The sequence below is a fragment of the Hippopotamus amphibius genome, chromosome 15, assembly GCF_030028045.1.
Source record: "Hippopotamus amphibius kiboko isolate mHipAmp2 chromosome 15, mHipAmp2.hap2, whole genome shotgun sequence".
Lineage (NCBI taxonomy): Eukaryota > Metazoa > Chordata > Mammalia > Artiodactyla > Hippopotamidae > Hippopotamus > Hippopotamus amphibius.
In genome coordinates this window covers 20925411-20941958 of record NC_080200.1, presented here as the reverse complement: position 1 = coordinate 20941958, position 16548 = coordinate 20925411, and the positions used below count along the sequence as shown (strand labels likewise).

At 38.4% G+C, this 16548-nt stretch overlaps 1 protein-coding gene across 1 annotated transcript; it reads left to right on the top strand.

The window, feature by feature from the left end:
- The first annotated feature begins 8649 nt into the window (after positions 1–8649).
- LOC130836339 (olfactory receptor 56-like) lies at positions 8650–9600 on the top strand. The gene has a single exon (XM_057708392.1). The coding sequence runs from the start codon at positions 8650–8652 to the stop codon at positions 9598–9600; it is 951 nt and encodes a 316-aa protein (XP_057564375.1).
- The last annotated feature ends 6948 nt before the right edge of the window (positions 9601–16548 follow it).

The window sequence follows — 16548 nt, the reverse complement described above, 5'->3', positions numbered from 1 at the left end:
CAGGAGTCTTTCTGCCAGTATCCAGTTAGATTTCAATGAGAATTATTCCACATATAGATATGTTTCTGATGTTTTCATGTTCCTCTACTTCATCATGTTGATCTTCTGCCCTCTAATGGTTTTTGAAAACTACTATTTCTTTTTTTGAATTAAATATTTATTTATTTAAGCTGCACCAGATCTTAATTGTGGCATACAGGATCTTCATTGCAACATGCAGGATCTTTAGTTGTGGCATGTGGGAACTTTTAGTTGCAGCATGCATGTGGGATCTACTTCCCTGACCAAGGATTGAACCTGGGCCCCCTTCTTTGGGAGCATGGAGTCTTACTCAATGGACCATCAAGGAAGCCTCTAAAAACTATATCTTTTCTGATATTAATATTGCCTCTTTAGCTTTTTCTTGATGTATTTTCATGGAGCATTTTTTTTTACATAAAAAATGTAAAACTATGTCTTTGAATCTGTGAATCTCTTATAGATAACATACAATTGTATTGTGTTTTTAAAAGTTGATTCTGTCAATCTTTAATTTAAAATTGGAGAGTTTAACTCACTGACATTTAAAGTAATTGCTGGTATGGCCACTTGGTACAAAACTTACTTCTGCCATTTTGATATTTATTTCATATATGCCTTATACTTTTTTATTTTTCATTTCTTTCATTACTGCCTTTTTTTAGGTATAATTGATTTTTTTGTTAGTTTACTGTTTTGACCCCCTTCTCATTTTCTTTTGTGCATATTTTAAATAGGTTTTCTTATCATTTGCTTTAGGGATAACAGCTTATACCTTAAATTTATAATAATATTGTTTGACTTAATACAACTTTGCTTTTATTACATAAGAAAACCTGCTCCTACATAGTTCTGTCCCACTTTATTTTGTTGTTGTCATAAATACTGCATCTTTATACATTGTGTGCCAATTAGCACAGGTTTATAATTGTTGCTTAAAATATTTATCTTTTAAATAATATAGGAAATAAAAAGTTACAAACCAAAAATACAATAATACAATTTTTCATATTTACCTTTGTTACTTTTACTGGAGTGTGTTATTTCCCATATGGCTTCAAGTTCCTGTCTAATGCCCTTTCATTTCAGCCTGAATAATGCCCTTGTTGTAAAGAAGGTCTACTAGCAGTGCACTCCCTTGGCTTTTGCTTGGCTAGAAATGTCTTATGTCTCCTTCACTTTGAAGAATAGTTTTGCCAGATGTAGAATTCTTTGTTGAATGTTTTTTTTTTTTTTTTCTTTTTCTCTCAGTTGTTTAAAAGGTCCGTTCTTACCCTTCTGGTCTCAGGGTTTCTGATGGGAAATCTGTTATAAATCTTATTGAGTGTGTATATGTGATGAGTTTTTTCTGCCATGCTGCTTTCAGGATACTCTCTTTGCCCTTGGCTACGAACATTTCATTATAATGTGTCTCTGTAATGATCTCTTTTGTGTTTCTGCCTCTTGGAGTTCATTGATCTTAAATGTGTTGATTTGTGTCTTTTATCAAATTTGAACAGTTTTCAACAATTACATCTTCAAATAGTCTTATTGTATGTTTGTCTCCTCTCTTTCTTGAATTTCCACATGCCTATGATGCTATGCTCATGGTATCCACAGGTCTTCTAGGCTCTTTTCATTATCCTTTATTCTTTCCTTTTTCCTTCTGTTTCTTAGACCTGACAATCTGAATTGACGTATTATCATGTTCTGTGATTTTTTCTTTTGCCTTCTTAAATGAGCTATTGACCCCCTCAATGAGTTTTTCATTTCAGTTACTGTGTTTTTCAGTTCCAAATTTTTTGTTTGTTTACATTTTATAATTTGTATCTATTTATTGATATTATATATTTATTCATACAGATGCTTTATTGCTTTTCCAGTTTCTGTAGATTTTTGTCCATGGTTTCTGTTAGTTCCTTGAGAATATTTAAGCCAATTGATTTAAAGTCTTTTTCTGGCAGGTCTAATATCTGTGCTTTCTCAAGGATAGTTTCTGTTCATTTCTTCTGTGCATAGATTATACTTTCTTACTTTCTTCATGCTTTGTGATTTTTCTTTGTAAACTGGACCTTTTCAATATTATAACGTGGTAACTCTGGAAATTAAATTCTTTCAGCTCATGGCATTTTTTTCTGTTGCTTAATATAGACTTTGCTTATTTGTTTAATGAGATTCTTAAACTATTTTTATAAAGACTGTATTTTGCCTCTGGGGGCTTTAGAGAGAATGGAGGGAAGTTACACTAGTAACTACAACTCTTAGAGCCTACTACAAGGAGATGACTTTAAATTGTCTATTCAATTTAATTCTCACAACAAATGTTTTGTAGTGTAAATCAATTATTCTCATTTTACAAATAAGGAAGCTGAGGTTCAGATGGGTTCCTAGCCTAAGTTGGTGGCCAAAAATATTTGCACCCAGCTCTGTTTAACTTCAAGGTCAAGTGTCTATGCTATGATACTTTTACTTTTTGTAATTTTTTTAGTATGACAGAAACTCACTTGGGTCAGAGCTGATGAAAAAGTTGGCAAGAGGCTGTCAGTCCAGGGACAGATGTCACCTTTGTCAGAGCAGAATGTTTGTTGACTCTTTGACCTCTCAAGGACTTCATTGAATTCCAGTGGAACCGAGCTCTGAGGATAGAAAGATCAGTGTGATTTTGGATGGAAATGTCTCATAGCCTAGGTAATCTGAGGAGGCAGAAGGAAGCAGAGGGGAAACAGTCTGGAAGACTCTGGAAGATGACCTGTTGGCTTCACCTACATACAATATTTAGTGGGTATTTACAATGTGGGCAACAACCCAGAACAAAAGCCAACATTTCACATTATGTTTTGGAATAGAAGGAGAGCCAGTTCTTCCCAGACTGACCCACAGAATCTCTTCTCATTTTCCTCTCCATCAACCCCAGGGAAAGAGTTTTTTTGTTGGTGAGCTGAGAGGAGGAGAAAACTTTGCTGGAGGCTTCCTTCCCCAAGAGGTTTAATTGCAACAGACTGGGGAGAGATATGTGACAGAGGAGGGTTCTCTAAGGACTTGTAAGAACAGAAGTAAATTTCCTTAGTCACAGCAGAAGGAAGAACAATGAGTGACAGTGCGAAGTAACAAGGAATAAAACCCCTCATCTGGATGCTGCACCTGGCCCAGCAAGGGGTTTCTTTTACAGGTGAGAGACCCTGTGATGACTCCCAGCTGGAAGCCCCTCCCTTCCTGGTCCAGGCCTTCTCTATACTGCTTTCCTTTTGGATGAGGGCTGTATGGTCTCTCCGTTCTCTAAGTTTTGTTTCTGAATGGGTTTTTCTTAACCTCTAAAGATTCTTCTAGGGCTTTAGCATGAAGCTGTTTCTTCCATGATTTTTGGGTTCCTTCTTTCAAACCATTTTCTTCCCATTTTAACTGGTATTTCTTCCCATTTCTTCAAAAGCTTTCCACAGCCATGGTGGAAGGCATCAGGTACTTCCTGCCAATGGATGGGGAGTTCCCCAAGCACCCTGATCAACTGCTATTTTCACAAGATAGAAGGAAAGTCTAGAGGGGTTCTGACCAGACAAGACTTTCTTTCCCTGGAAATTTCTCTACATTTAATGGTTCCCTTCTGCTTCTATTTCAGGTGCATTTCCTTCAAGAAGATGGTGGTGTGCAGTTTTCCCAGCACTGAGAGAGACCCTGTAGCAGACCCAACTGACTGATCTGATCAGCCCTCCCTGGGTTGTGGAATTTGTTCACCAAGGACATAGGGTTCCCAATGGGATCTGCCTCTTGACTCTCCAGGCCTTCCTGATGTCATTGATTACATGGTTTCAGGTAAAGTTCTTCCTCTCTATGTCTTATACTTCACGTGTCTGCTATGAAATGCTTAAAATATTTTTTCAACCCACAACTCTCCTTGCCAGTCTCCTGTGTATTATTTCTCTTAAAGTAGAAAACTCTTGTGTGGTTAGATTTGCTTCTGAAATTATTTTTCTCCTAATTCTTTAATCTATGGGTAGAACTAGAGAACACCTGAGGGTTGCTTGATAGAATCTTTCATTTTAAAACTTGAGAGACTGAGACTCGGAAGAAAGAGAAAATTTCTTCCCTAGGGTCTTGTCAGTTTTAGGAATGGTGTACATGATTTGTCTTTTCAAGTCTAAAGAGGTGCAACGATGGCTAGACCACCTGAAACTGGCCCCTTTAATGTACTGGGAGAGTGCTTCTGATATCTTGTTAAATTTTGAAAGACTACAGTAAAGTCCTCTCATGTTTATCTCCCATTTGTGCTTATGTTTCCAAATCTTGAAAACAAGTTTTGCTTGTCTGTTCCCAACACCACATAAGTTTTTTTTTTGTTTTTTGTTTTCCTCTATTGGATGTTCTCTGTTACACCCCTTCTACTTGAAGGACAGTCAGGGCTCTGCTCTTATTTGGAGAAACAGGTCTTGGTGTGTTTACCCCCTTTCCTTTCTACCCTATAGTTTCCTTCTCTTTGAGAAAGCTCTCCCATGGCTTTAACTTTTCCTCTTTCTGCTTCAAGGCTCTCTGCCAAAATTCCCAGGTAAGCCTCTGCAAGAGTCTCTTATGCACAGCCTTGGACTCTGCAAGTTGGATCTGAGGGATGCAGGATGGCCTTCCTGTACTAAGATATCTCCTGCTTTGCCTGACTGAGACTATGTCTGTGTTAGCCACCTGGTAAGGCTTTATCAGGAAAAATTTGCATCACAATTTTTACCAAAGGAGGAGATTACATTGGAGTGGGGCCACCTTTACTGTCAAAGCTTAGTTTTTCCAAACAATTGATTTAAAAGCACTTATTGAATGTCAGTTGATGCATATATGAGCCAGATTAAACAGTGGCCAAATTTCCTTTCAACTTGTAAATTCAAACTCTAATGCAATGCACTTAACAACAACAATAACAACACCAACAACAAAAATAACTTTCCTTTCTTACATATCTCTTGTTACCCCCATGCCAGAGCATAATAAGTAATGGAGATTTTAGACATCATTATAGCTGCCCCTGTGTACTGGATACTTACTATGTGCCAGACACTAGAGTAGGGGCTTCATATACACAATCCTATTTTATTCTCACTGACAGAATGGATGATAAAATGCGATCAGAATGGTTAGGGAACCTGCCCAAGGTAACACAGTTGATGGCCATCTCCTGCTTGGACCATCACAGATTCTTACTAGTAGTTTCTCCCCTTCTCCTGTCTCCTTGTCTCTCTCACACCAAGTGAACAGGCTTAGCCCTGCTCCTTTGCTCAACAACCAACAATAGCCACCATTTGTTGACCCTTTTCTGTGTGAATCAGGCAAGTGTCTGGTGCTTTCGAACGCATGAACTCACTTAATCTTCATAACCACCCTGGAAGGTGATTATTCTTGTCTTCATTTTACAGGTGAGATGAAATGTTTAGTGAGTATTTGTTGAAAACTAATAATTGGCAGTGTTCTTTCACAGATTTTAGATGTTTATAGCTATAAATATATACAGAAATATATTCATTTCTTTTTTTATACATATATAGGTAAATGTAATATTATATAATACTCCATGATATATGATATATAATGTAATCTAATTATATGATTATAACACAATACTTAAATTACATAATTGTATGTAACATAATTAATGTATAGTATATAATATAACATCCTATTTGTACAATTACACTGTGTACATTGCTCTGTAATGTGCCTTTTACACTGAACAACATAGTTTGGGGCGAATTCTGTAACAACACACAAAAAGCAACCTCACTTGCATATTTGCATATTATTCCATTGTTTATCCAATTTTTCCTGTATTGATAGATGCTTAGATCATTTGCAAGCTTTTCTCTACTGGAAACAAATCTACAGCAAACTATCTTGTCTGTGCATTATTTCACATATATGCACATATATTTGTGAGATGAATTCCTACAAGTAGAACTGCTAAGTCCAAAGGTATTTTAAAAATTGAAAAAAAAAAAGCACTCCACCCTCTGAATGCTCTTTTATCTATAATATCTTATTCTTGTTTCATGTTTACCTTTCTTTATCTCAACAAATGTTGATTAGAAGAATATTTAATAATCTGAGTCTTTTTTTTATTGGTTTTGCTTTGTTCATTTTCCTTCCCTTTTTTGAGAATGGAGACATTTTTCAGATCTCTGCTGACAATTTGTTGTCTGCTTGTATTAAAATGTGGAGCAGTAAGAAACACATAGGAGAACCTGAGTATGTGGGTGGGGCATGTCAATTGCGGCTTCACTTTGGGTGAAATGACTGGGCTTTTATTTTATTTTTTTAAACTTCCAACATCAGTCTCTTTAGATCTTTCCTGAGCCAGTCAGATTCCTGGATTGAGAAGAACCTCATCTGTTTTCCCACCTAAAGGGAATAATCTGGGTCCTAGGAGCCCCCTTTCTTCACATGTTCCCTTGTCACAGAGCCCTCATCTCCACTGGGTCTCTCCTGAACTTGGAATCCTTGGCTTCACCTTTGCTGGAGAACTGTTCTCCTACTTTCTGCCAGGATAAACAAGGAGCAGGGCCTATATATGTGGAGTTGGGAGGGAACTGTACTTCTTCAGTAAACTTTCAAGCAATCCTTATTTTCAGTCTGCCCTCCCCTGACTTAATCAAATACCAGTCTTCTTAGGTCTGCAAGGTAGTTATCATCCACCCATCTGCTTCCAGGTTCTAAAAACTTTTTTTTGTTATTGTCTTTCCTCTTGCTCTCATTTTACCTAATGCTGTTCTCAGTGGGTTTTTGGAGGAAACAGATATTAAGTGTGTTCAATCTGCCATTTTAACTCAAGTTGTTAGTATATCATGGGTTGCTGAACTCTAGGTGTTGAGGATACCATTTAGGATTCCTTGGACTATTGGGATGGAGAACTGTGAGGCTATTCCTAATGCACATCATGTCTTCTCTCCCTGCCATCAAGACAGAATTCTTGCTGCAAATATGGCTCATCCATATGAGTCTTTCTTCAATTCCTTCTCTGCTGCTCCTTGGGTTACACTGAATCCCAAGAAGTTCCTTGTACCACTTTCTAGCTTCTGCGGGCTGAAACTAGTGGTTTTGGTTTTGCCCCTATCTTTGGAGAGGTTATTTTGTGGTTTACACTCACAGGTGTCCTTTTTCCACTTTTTTCCCCCACTTTGCTCAGTTTCCACCACTTTTGGTATCCTTTCCAATTTTATTTTATGGGTTCTGCTTTCACTTAACCCCAACTTCATTCACATGGACTGTTTTTGCTCTTAATCTCCTTACTTATTTTGGGTGACATGAGAGAATTCTACCTCTTTGCTGTCATTTCCAAACTGCAAAGCTCCTATTGGGAATTTAATTGGGATCACATGGATTTTATAGGTTAATTTTGGGGAGAATTTACATCCTTACAATGTTGAGCTTATGTCTCTAAGAACATGCATAACTTCCTCCAGGCCTTCTTTTCTGTCTTTCAGTTATGTTTTTATAATTTTTAGCATTAGAGTTCTCTCCTAGGTACTTCACAGTTTTTCTTGCAATTGTGAATAAGATTTTTTTTTTTCTACTTCTTTTACTAATTGGATAGTGGTATTATATGAGAAAGATGCAGAGTTTTGGAGGTTGATCTTATACATAGTATAAGTATATGTCACTTTAAAATTAAATTATATTTCCATATTCCTTATAGAAAATGGGTAAAATACAAATAATTGGAGGGAGATCACACTTAACCCCACTACCTAGATGGAACCACATGGTTAATATCTTGGCATATTTCTCCTAGTCTTTTGAAATACTTAAAAATACTAGTTGATATATCTTTTTCTCAGTCTTAAAATGTCATAAGTATCCTACTAACAATATATTATTTTATCTTTTGATCATACCACGATTTACTTAAGTTTTCCTTTGTGTTGGGCTTTTGGATTGCCTCCAGTTTCTCAACTACTGTCTTCTTAGAAATTGTTTTAGATCTTTATGCTTGAAAAAAATTCATATACCTCCCATTGTCTCACTTTCCCCACTTGTGAAATGGGGATAATCATCATTCTCTCAAGGCAGTTATGGAGATTGAATGTTAGGATGTGACAGAAGTCCCATCATGGTGACTGAAACATGATAAATGCTCAAATAACATCAGCTGTCATCATTTCTGGATTACTAGGAATTGCTTATGTTGTTAGTCTTTACTACCAATTTATAAGAGTTGTTGTCCCAAATTAATATGAGAAAACTGAGGTTCAAAAAGGTTATGTATATGCCCAGTTCATACAGTTGGTAAATGTCTTCACTGCTTTAGGACTTTTACCCAAAAAAGCAAATGCTTGAGTGAGGCTGGCCTAGAGCTTTGTAGGAGAAGCAGCTATGTGGGCTGGAGACAGACCCATCCTAGTAGAGGCAAAAGCAGTGCCCACTTCAGCAACAAATAGCTTAACATTGGCTTCTCAACTAGGTGCAGCAGGTCCTAGAGTTAAAGCAGCATCAGTAACAACAGCCCACATCTTTGTTAGAGATTCTTTCTTGTAACAGGACATGCCTTTTATTCTAAACCAAATAATATTTAAAGAGGGCAACACATAGGAAAAAGTTGTAATGACCTCACTATTATAGCACTAACCATAAACCTCCTGCTTCCAGTTCCCAGTCCTCTGTCTGGCACACCCCTCTGCAGGAACAATGGCCTTGGTGGAAAACCAGACGTCCATTTCCCACTTCATCCTCCTGGGCCTCTTCACCCACTCACCCCTGCACCTCCTCCTCTTCTCCATCATCATGGTCATGTTTCTGGTGGCCCTCTCTGGAAATGGGCTTATGATCTTCCTCATCAACACTGACTCCCGCCTGCACAGCCCCATGTACTTCTTCCTCAGCTGGCTGTCCCTCATGGACCTCATGCTCATCTCCACCATTGTGCCACGCATGGCCATCGACTACCTCCTGGGCCATGGCTCCATCTCCTTCACAGGCTGTGGGCTCCAGATCCTCTTCTTTGTCACCCTCTTAGGGGATGAGTGCTTCCTGCTTGCCTTCATGGCCTATGATCGCTATGTGGCCATCAGCAACCCGCTGAGGTACTCAGTGGTCATGAACCGCCGTGTCTGCTGGCTCATGGTGGCACTGTGTTGGCTCTTTGGCCTGGTGGATGGGTTGATTCAGGCCATCTACACCCTGAGCTTTCCCTACTGTGGCTCCCAGGAGATTGACCACTTCTTCTGTGATATCCCTGCAATACTTAAGCTGACCTGTGCTGACACCTCCCTCTATGAGACTATGATCTATGTGTGCTGCGTCCTCATGCTGCTCCTGCCCTTCTCTGTCATCTCCGTCTCCTACCTGCTGATCCTGGTGACTGTGCTCCGCATGCATTCTGCTGAAGGTCGTCAGAAGGCCTTTGCTACCTGCTCCTCCCACATGGCAGTGGTGTCTCTCTTCTATGGGGCTGCCATGATGGCCTACATGCGGCCCCAGACCTACCACTCCTCTAAGCAAGATAAGGTAGTCTCTGCCTTCTATACCATGATTACCCCTATGCTCAACCCACTCATCTACAGCCTGAGAAACAAGGAAGTGGCTGGTGCTCTCAGAAAACTCCTGGGGAGGTGTCCATGTGGTGGGGGGCAGGGATAGATTGGCACTTCCACTGAATATATAGCTCTGGGCCTTGGGAACCCCACTTAATCAACTGTAGTTTGATTGGAGGAGATATGAATATGCCCTACTGAAAATATAAATTATTCTCTCACCAGAGGTGATCAGATTAACACATCAATTCCATCTATCATGTCCATGCTGAGTGTGGGTAATGTCAGAGGAAAGTTGAGCCTCTTGGATTCCAAAGAATAGAATACACAGATCCTTTATCCCTCTTCTGGAAGAGTGGGCAGGTGGCAGTTCTCAACTCTGACCCTCTCAAGAATTACACAAGTCTGAGGAGAGGCACCTTGTCTAAGGCCATGGCTCTCCTTGGGGAGCTGCCTGAATCCCATGACTAGTCAATGGAGGGTACACATACCTGGCTACCTTGCCTCAGTTTGACCTTGAAAGGCCATCCCATCTCCACAGTCCCCCAGCTACAATCTCCCTGCAGTATCATCTGAGACAGTGCAGGCAACTTCTTCCCTCATCCAATTTTTTTTTTCACTTTTAGAACAATTTATCGAACTAAAGAAATCCAACCTTGTCATTAGAATTGTAACCCACAGCAGAAGGATGTCAAGTAAATTCTGTGTAGACACACTAGGAGAAGCAGGTGTCCCTGCATCCAATTTTGTTTTCACTCCCTTCCATCACCAAAATTTTCAATCCTGAGAGCATTCTTTAATATACCTTTTGCATGTGAAACTTGTCTTCCTCTCCTTCTGAGAAACCTGATCTTTGACATACAGAAACATAAGAATGATGATAACTTAAAGCAGACTTTGCTAAATGTGCTCATGTGCATGCCCTCAAGGTACAATGTGGGCATGGAGAAGTGCCCTATGACATGGTTGGTGTCAACAGAGATCAGAAATTAAATCATGAAAACAACCAAGATAGGTTTAATGCAAGAATTACAAACTCAACTGACCACAGGTCCAGAAAGAAGATTTCATTGAGGAGAGCCATCTGGTGGAGACAAATCTGGGTGGGACACTCAGTCCTAGATGAAGCCACTTGGCAGCTCTACTCCACACAGGATGGATGAGTTTGAGTTGTGAAGGAGATTAAGTGAAGGTTGGTATAGGCTGGAGGAGAAACCATGGATGGTCATCACTGTTGGGCCCTGGGGACCCAAAGGGCAGCGGTAAGCACTGGGCAGGAAAAAGGAGAGTAGAGGAAGGTGTGCAGAGCAGGATGCCATGTAGGGAAAGAGGGCTTTTATAGCCCAGCTTCTCTACAACGTCCATTTAGATAACTCATAGATCTTTAGGTGAGCAGCCAATTAGCTCTACCATAGTGCTTACATCATGAAGGCAACAACTGTGAATTCTCACTTTAAAACATGCTTAAGGATTTATATATTTCAGATATATATATAAAATATTTTCTTTATCAGTTCATATGTTGATGGACACTCAAGTTGCTTCCATATCTTGGCAATAATGCTGCTATTGTAATTTCTCCTCTTTCATTTCTTAATATTTTAATGTGTCCTTTCTCTTTTTCTTAATGAGCCTGATTAAAGGCTTATCAATTTTGTTTGTTTTTTTCAAAAAACTGGGTCTTGTTTTCATTGATCTTTTCAACTTTTTGGTGCCTATTTTATTTATTTCTGCTCTGATGTTTATTATTTCCTTCTTTTTGCTGACTTTGAGGTTTATTTATTCTTTTTCTAATTCTTTTAGATGGTACATTAGGCTGCTTGAAATTTTTCTTGTTTCTTTAGGCATACCTGTAGTGCTACAAACTTCCCTCTTAAAACTGCTTTTGTTGGATCCCATACATTTGCATTTTTATTTTAATTTGTTTTAAGTTATTTTCTGATTTCCTCTTTTATTTCTAAGTTGACCCATTGGCTTTTTAGTATCATTTTGTGTAATCTCCATTTGTTAGTGCTTTTTCCATTTTTCTTCATATAATTGATTTCTAGTTTCCTATTGTTGTGGTCAGAAAAGATGCTTGATATAATTATTATTTCCTTATATTTTCTTAGACTCATACTGTGACCTGATATGTGATCCATCCTGGAGGATGTTCCATGTGCATTTGAAAATGCATTTTGCTGTTTTTGGATGGAATGCACTGTAGGTATCTATTAAATACAACTGGTCTAATATGGTATTAAGGCCACTGTTTTCCTATTGATTTTCTGTCTAGATAAACTGTCCACTGATGTAAATGGGGTGTTGAAGTCCCCTTTTCCCTTCTATTGTTGTATTACTATTAATTTCTGCCTTTATGTCTGTTAATATTTGTTTTATATATTTATGTGCTCCTATATTAAGTGCATATATGTTAATAGATGTTATATACTCTTCTCGTATTGATCCCTTTATCATTATATAATGCCCTTCTTTGTCTTTGTTATTGGCTTTGTTTTCAAGTGTGCTTTGTCTCATATGAATATGGCTACACCAACATTCCCTTTGTTTCCATTTGTGTGGAATATCTTTTTTCCATCTCCTCACTTTCAGTCTTTGTGTGTCTTTAGATGTGGAGTGAATCTCTTGTAGGCAGCATATAAATGGGTCTCTTTTTTCATTCTGTCAGCTACCCTATGTCTTCTGTTTGGAGCATTTAGTTCATTTACATTTAAAGAGATTATTGATATACACATACTTATTTCTTTGTCACTTGTTTTCTGGTTGTTTTTGTAGTTTTTCTCTGTTGTTTTCTTTTTCTTTTAGTCTCTTTCCTTTTGGTTTGATGATTTTCTTTAGCAGTATGTGCATGTTCATGTCTCTCTAGTATCTATTGTAGTTTTTGTATTTGTAGTTATCATGGAGTTTATATATTTTGTCCTTTAACTATATTTACTTGTTTTAAACTGAGTCATTTAAGATAAACACATTTTAAAATCTCTACATGTTTTACTCTTCTCCTCCACATTTTGTGTTTTTGATGTCATATTTTACATTTTCATGTCGATTCCTTGTTTATTGTACTTATAGTTGATTTTACAATTTTTGTCTTTTAACCTTGGTAGTAGCTTATTTAAGGGGTTGGTTTACAGCATTTACTATATATTTACCTTCACCAGTGGGATTTTTCTTATTTCTTGTGTGGCCTTTTCCTTTTCACTTAAACACCCTTTAACAGTTCCTGTTAGGTCAGATTAGTATTGATATACTCTTTTATTAATAATTTTTGCTTTTCATTGAGAAGTTCTTTCTCTCTCCTCCTATTCTAAATGATGGTCTTGCTGGGTAGAATATCTAGGAGAATGTTTTTCCCTCTTAGCCATTGAATACGTCATGCTACCCTGGCCTGCAAAGTTTCTGCAGAGAGATCAGCTTGTAGGCCTATGAGAATTCCTTTGTATGACTATTCCTCTCTAGTTGCCTTTAGAATTCTCTTTTTATCTTTAACTTTTGCCATTTTAATTATATGTCTTAGTGTGGGTCTGTTTGGGTTCATCTTGTTTGGGACCCTCTGTGCTTCCTGTACTTGAAAATCTATTTCTTTGCTCAGATTTGGCAAGTTTTCAGCCATAATTTGATTAAATACATTTTCAACCCCCTTCTCTCTCTCCTCTCTTTTGGGAACCCTATAACGCTAATGTGGTACACTTGATGTTATCCCAAAGATTCCTTAAGCTATGCTAACTTTTTAAAATTTGGTTTCCTTTTTGCTGTTCCAATATAATGCTTTCCATTATTCTATATTACAGATCACCTTTGCATTTTTCTGTATCACCTAATTTGTTATTCATTCATTCTAGTGTGTTTTTCATATCAGTTATTGCATTCTTCTGGTCTCTCTGGTTCTTTTTTATATTTTTTAGTTCTTTGATAAAATTCTCACTTTTGTTTCAGAGTATTGCAACACTTTATTAAGAGTGTTGGCTTCGAATTAGTAGCTAAAGTAACAATTGCATGTAGCCAGATCAGGTGTACTGCATAATATTCATACTTGATTTATCAACATTACTTAGCAATTTATTGGACAAAGGTCAAAGTTTTTGTTTTTTATTAAGCACATGCCACAGTACACAGCTGCCATGAATAATATCTGTATAATTTAATGTTTTCAATAGCTGTTCAGATCCAAATTTATTTCAAACAGATAATTGGCAAAGATAATTAATTACAACTTAGAATTAGATTATCCCAGTGCTTTAAAACATTAATATAGCAGTAATTTACAGTTGTTCAATTATGGTTAGCAAAATAAAGTCCAGAGTACAGCTGGGAATTACTACCATAATCCCAGAAAGTCAGACTTCCTTGGGTGCCAAAGTCCCCTGCTACAACTCAGTAGGCACAATTCAAAGGTTGTGTGCATATTCAAGGGCCGTGATCTCCCAAGGAAAAAGAACTTCTATACTAAACATACAAAACAACAATAAGCAGTCCATTCTTTCAGAAGAATTGCCTCCTCCCCGCCCCCCCCCCGCCCTGCCCTCTGGGATTTCCTAACCAATCTAATCTTAAAACTGTAAGATGAAGAGTGATCAAAGTTAATTCACTTCACAACCACTGTGAGGCTTACAACATCCACCTGATGAATGGAGATTTATTTTTTTACACTTTGAGACTCAACTTCTCAAAAATAGAAATTAATTTAGTAATGAGTGGGAAGGATGTATTTCTGTTATTTTTAAATTTTTTATTTTTTAAAATTTATTATTTATGTATTTTTTGGCTGCATTGGGTCTTGGTTGCAGCACGTGGGATCTTTTGTTGTGGTGCTGGCTCTGTAGTTGTGGCACACGGGCTCCAGAGCACATGGGGTCTGTAGTTGTGGCATGTGGGCTCTCTAGTTGTGGCATGGGCTCAGTAGTTGTGGTGCATGAGCTTAGTTGCCCCACAGCATGTGGGACCTTAGTTCCCTGACCAAAGATCAAAATGGTATTCCCTCATTGCAAGATGGATTCTTCACCCTTGGACCACCAGGGAAGTCCCAGGAAGGATGTATTTTTAAAAAAGGACAAAGGAAAACCAAAAAGCAAATCAACCCAATAAACAATCACAGACACACACATTGATCCCCACACCATTCTCAATGCAAAGGACAAAACAGAGCCCAGGCACCTTCCTCTCAGTGGGAGAGTATGCTTCCATGGGAAGAGATTTAGTTAACAGGAGGTTCTTATTGGTCCTTTAAAATGTTAGTGACATTCCTTGATCTTTGGAAACAATGGCAGGGGGCAAACCAAAACCTAATATTGAACAAGGGAAAAGGAGTGCCAAATGGATGCCAAAGTCCTTTCCATGCATGTCAGCATGATGGTGTCATTCACATACTCAGGCTACGGAGTGCTAGGCAGCCAGGAGAGCTTGCCAGGGCCACAGCAGCAGGTGACACTAGAGATAACAGGGATGGGATTCATGTGCTTGAGGCTTCACATCACCTGAGAGGACCCTTCCACTCAAGATGGCCCTTGAAGCAACCTGACCTGGAACCTGAGCTCCAACACACAGTGGGCCCTACTACTGCCTGACAAGGGCAGGGCACAGGAAAGCCACAGACAGGAGAGCCAGTCAGTGGGGCCTTCTCACCTTTCCCTTCCCAGGGTTACTAACACACAGAGTGTGACCTGTGATGGTGAGGTCCAATGAATACCAGGGGAAGTGACCATGAGTACTTAGGAATACTGATGATGAGGAGAACAACAAAAAATTTAAGGTACCTTTCCATTGTATATACTGCAAAACAAATAAAACATTTTGTGTTAACTTTAGAAATTACATTTTGGAACTTCCTAGGTGGTGCAGTGGTTAAGAATCCGCCTGCCCATGTAGGGGACACGGGTTCAATTCCTGCTCCAGGAGGAAACTACATGCCATGGAGCAACTAAGCCTGTGAGCCACAACTATTGAGACTGTGCTCTAGAGACTGCGAGCCACAACTATTGAGTCCATATGCTGCAACTACTGAAGCCCACGCGCCTAGAGCCCACGCTCCACAGCAAGAGAAGACACAGCAATGAGGAGCCCACACACCACAATGTAGAGTAGCCCCCATTCCCCACAACAAGAGAAAGCCTGTGTGAAGCAATGAAGACCCAACACAGCCAATAAATAAATAAATAAATTTATATAAAAAAAGGAAATACATTTTAAAACAAGATTCCCATTAAAACACACACACACACACCCCACAATGACAATGACAAAATAAAAATGCCATATGAATACAGTACTGCAGGAAGTGTTCTAGGTAATCCACATCAACCCTGGTAGCAGGTTCTTGAGCCCAGCCCATGGCTAAGTGCAAACACACTCTGTATTAGTGTCTCAAGCATGGGGGCCCTGACTCAAGCAACATTAAGTTTACAGTATTAGGTACATTATATCTACATGCAGATATAGTGTGTTAAATTAAGAGGTAGACACACATGTAAAGGCAGTACTTTACCAAATATCAGGAGATGGTTGTAGGTACAGAGAACAGTTAATAAAAGAAAAGAGCTATATTATCTGTTGAGAGATAATATAATCTGGCTTATAGTTCTTTAAGTTAAAAGAAATTGGTATAGAAAGGAAGTAAAATCCAAAAAAATCACTAAAACAATCCAGAAAATGTTTCCATTGTCCATGTTCCTAATACAAGTCAGAATTCATAATGACCTGGATGGTCAAAAGAAGACTGCCAACTTCTGAAAAGGAAAGCCCTGGACATTCTGGGTAGGTGTTTGGCACCCAAAATTTCACTGAAGAATGCTGTTTCTTAATATCAGACCAAAGTACAAAGCAATATAAATTAGAGGCCAAGTCTTCTCTTGATGGTCAATTTACTTCTGTAAAACAGACTATATGTTTCTTTTATGTGAACAATTTACATTTGAAGCATTAGATTTTTTTGACTGATAGGGGAGGGGGCAGGAAATAGGCTTCCGTACTACTGAAAGTTGGTGAAGCTAATATCCTTCTCAAAGTGGAGGCTGGATTTGGAGGTGAGAAATGTCCCTACTTGAAATGTTAGACTGCTTTG

Coding starts and splice junctions, on each gene's coding strand:
- LOC130836339 (XM_057708392.1), top strand. CDS start 8,650: ATGGCCTTGGTGGAAAACCAGACGTCCATTTCCCACTTCATCCTCCTG.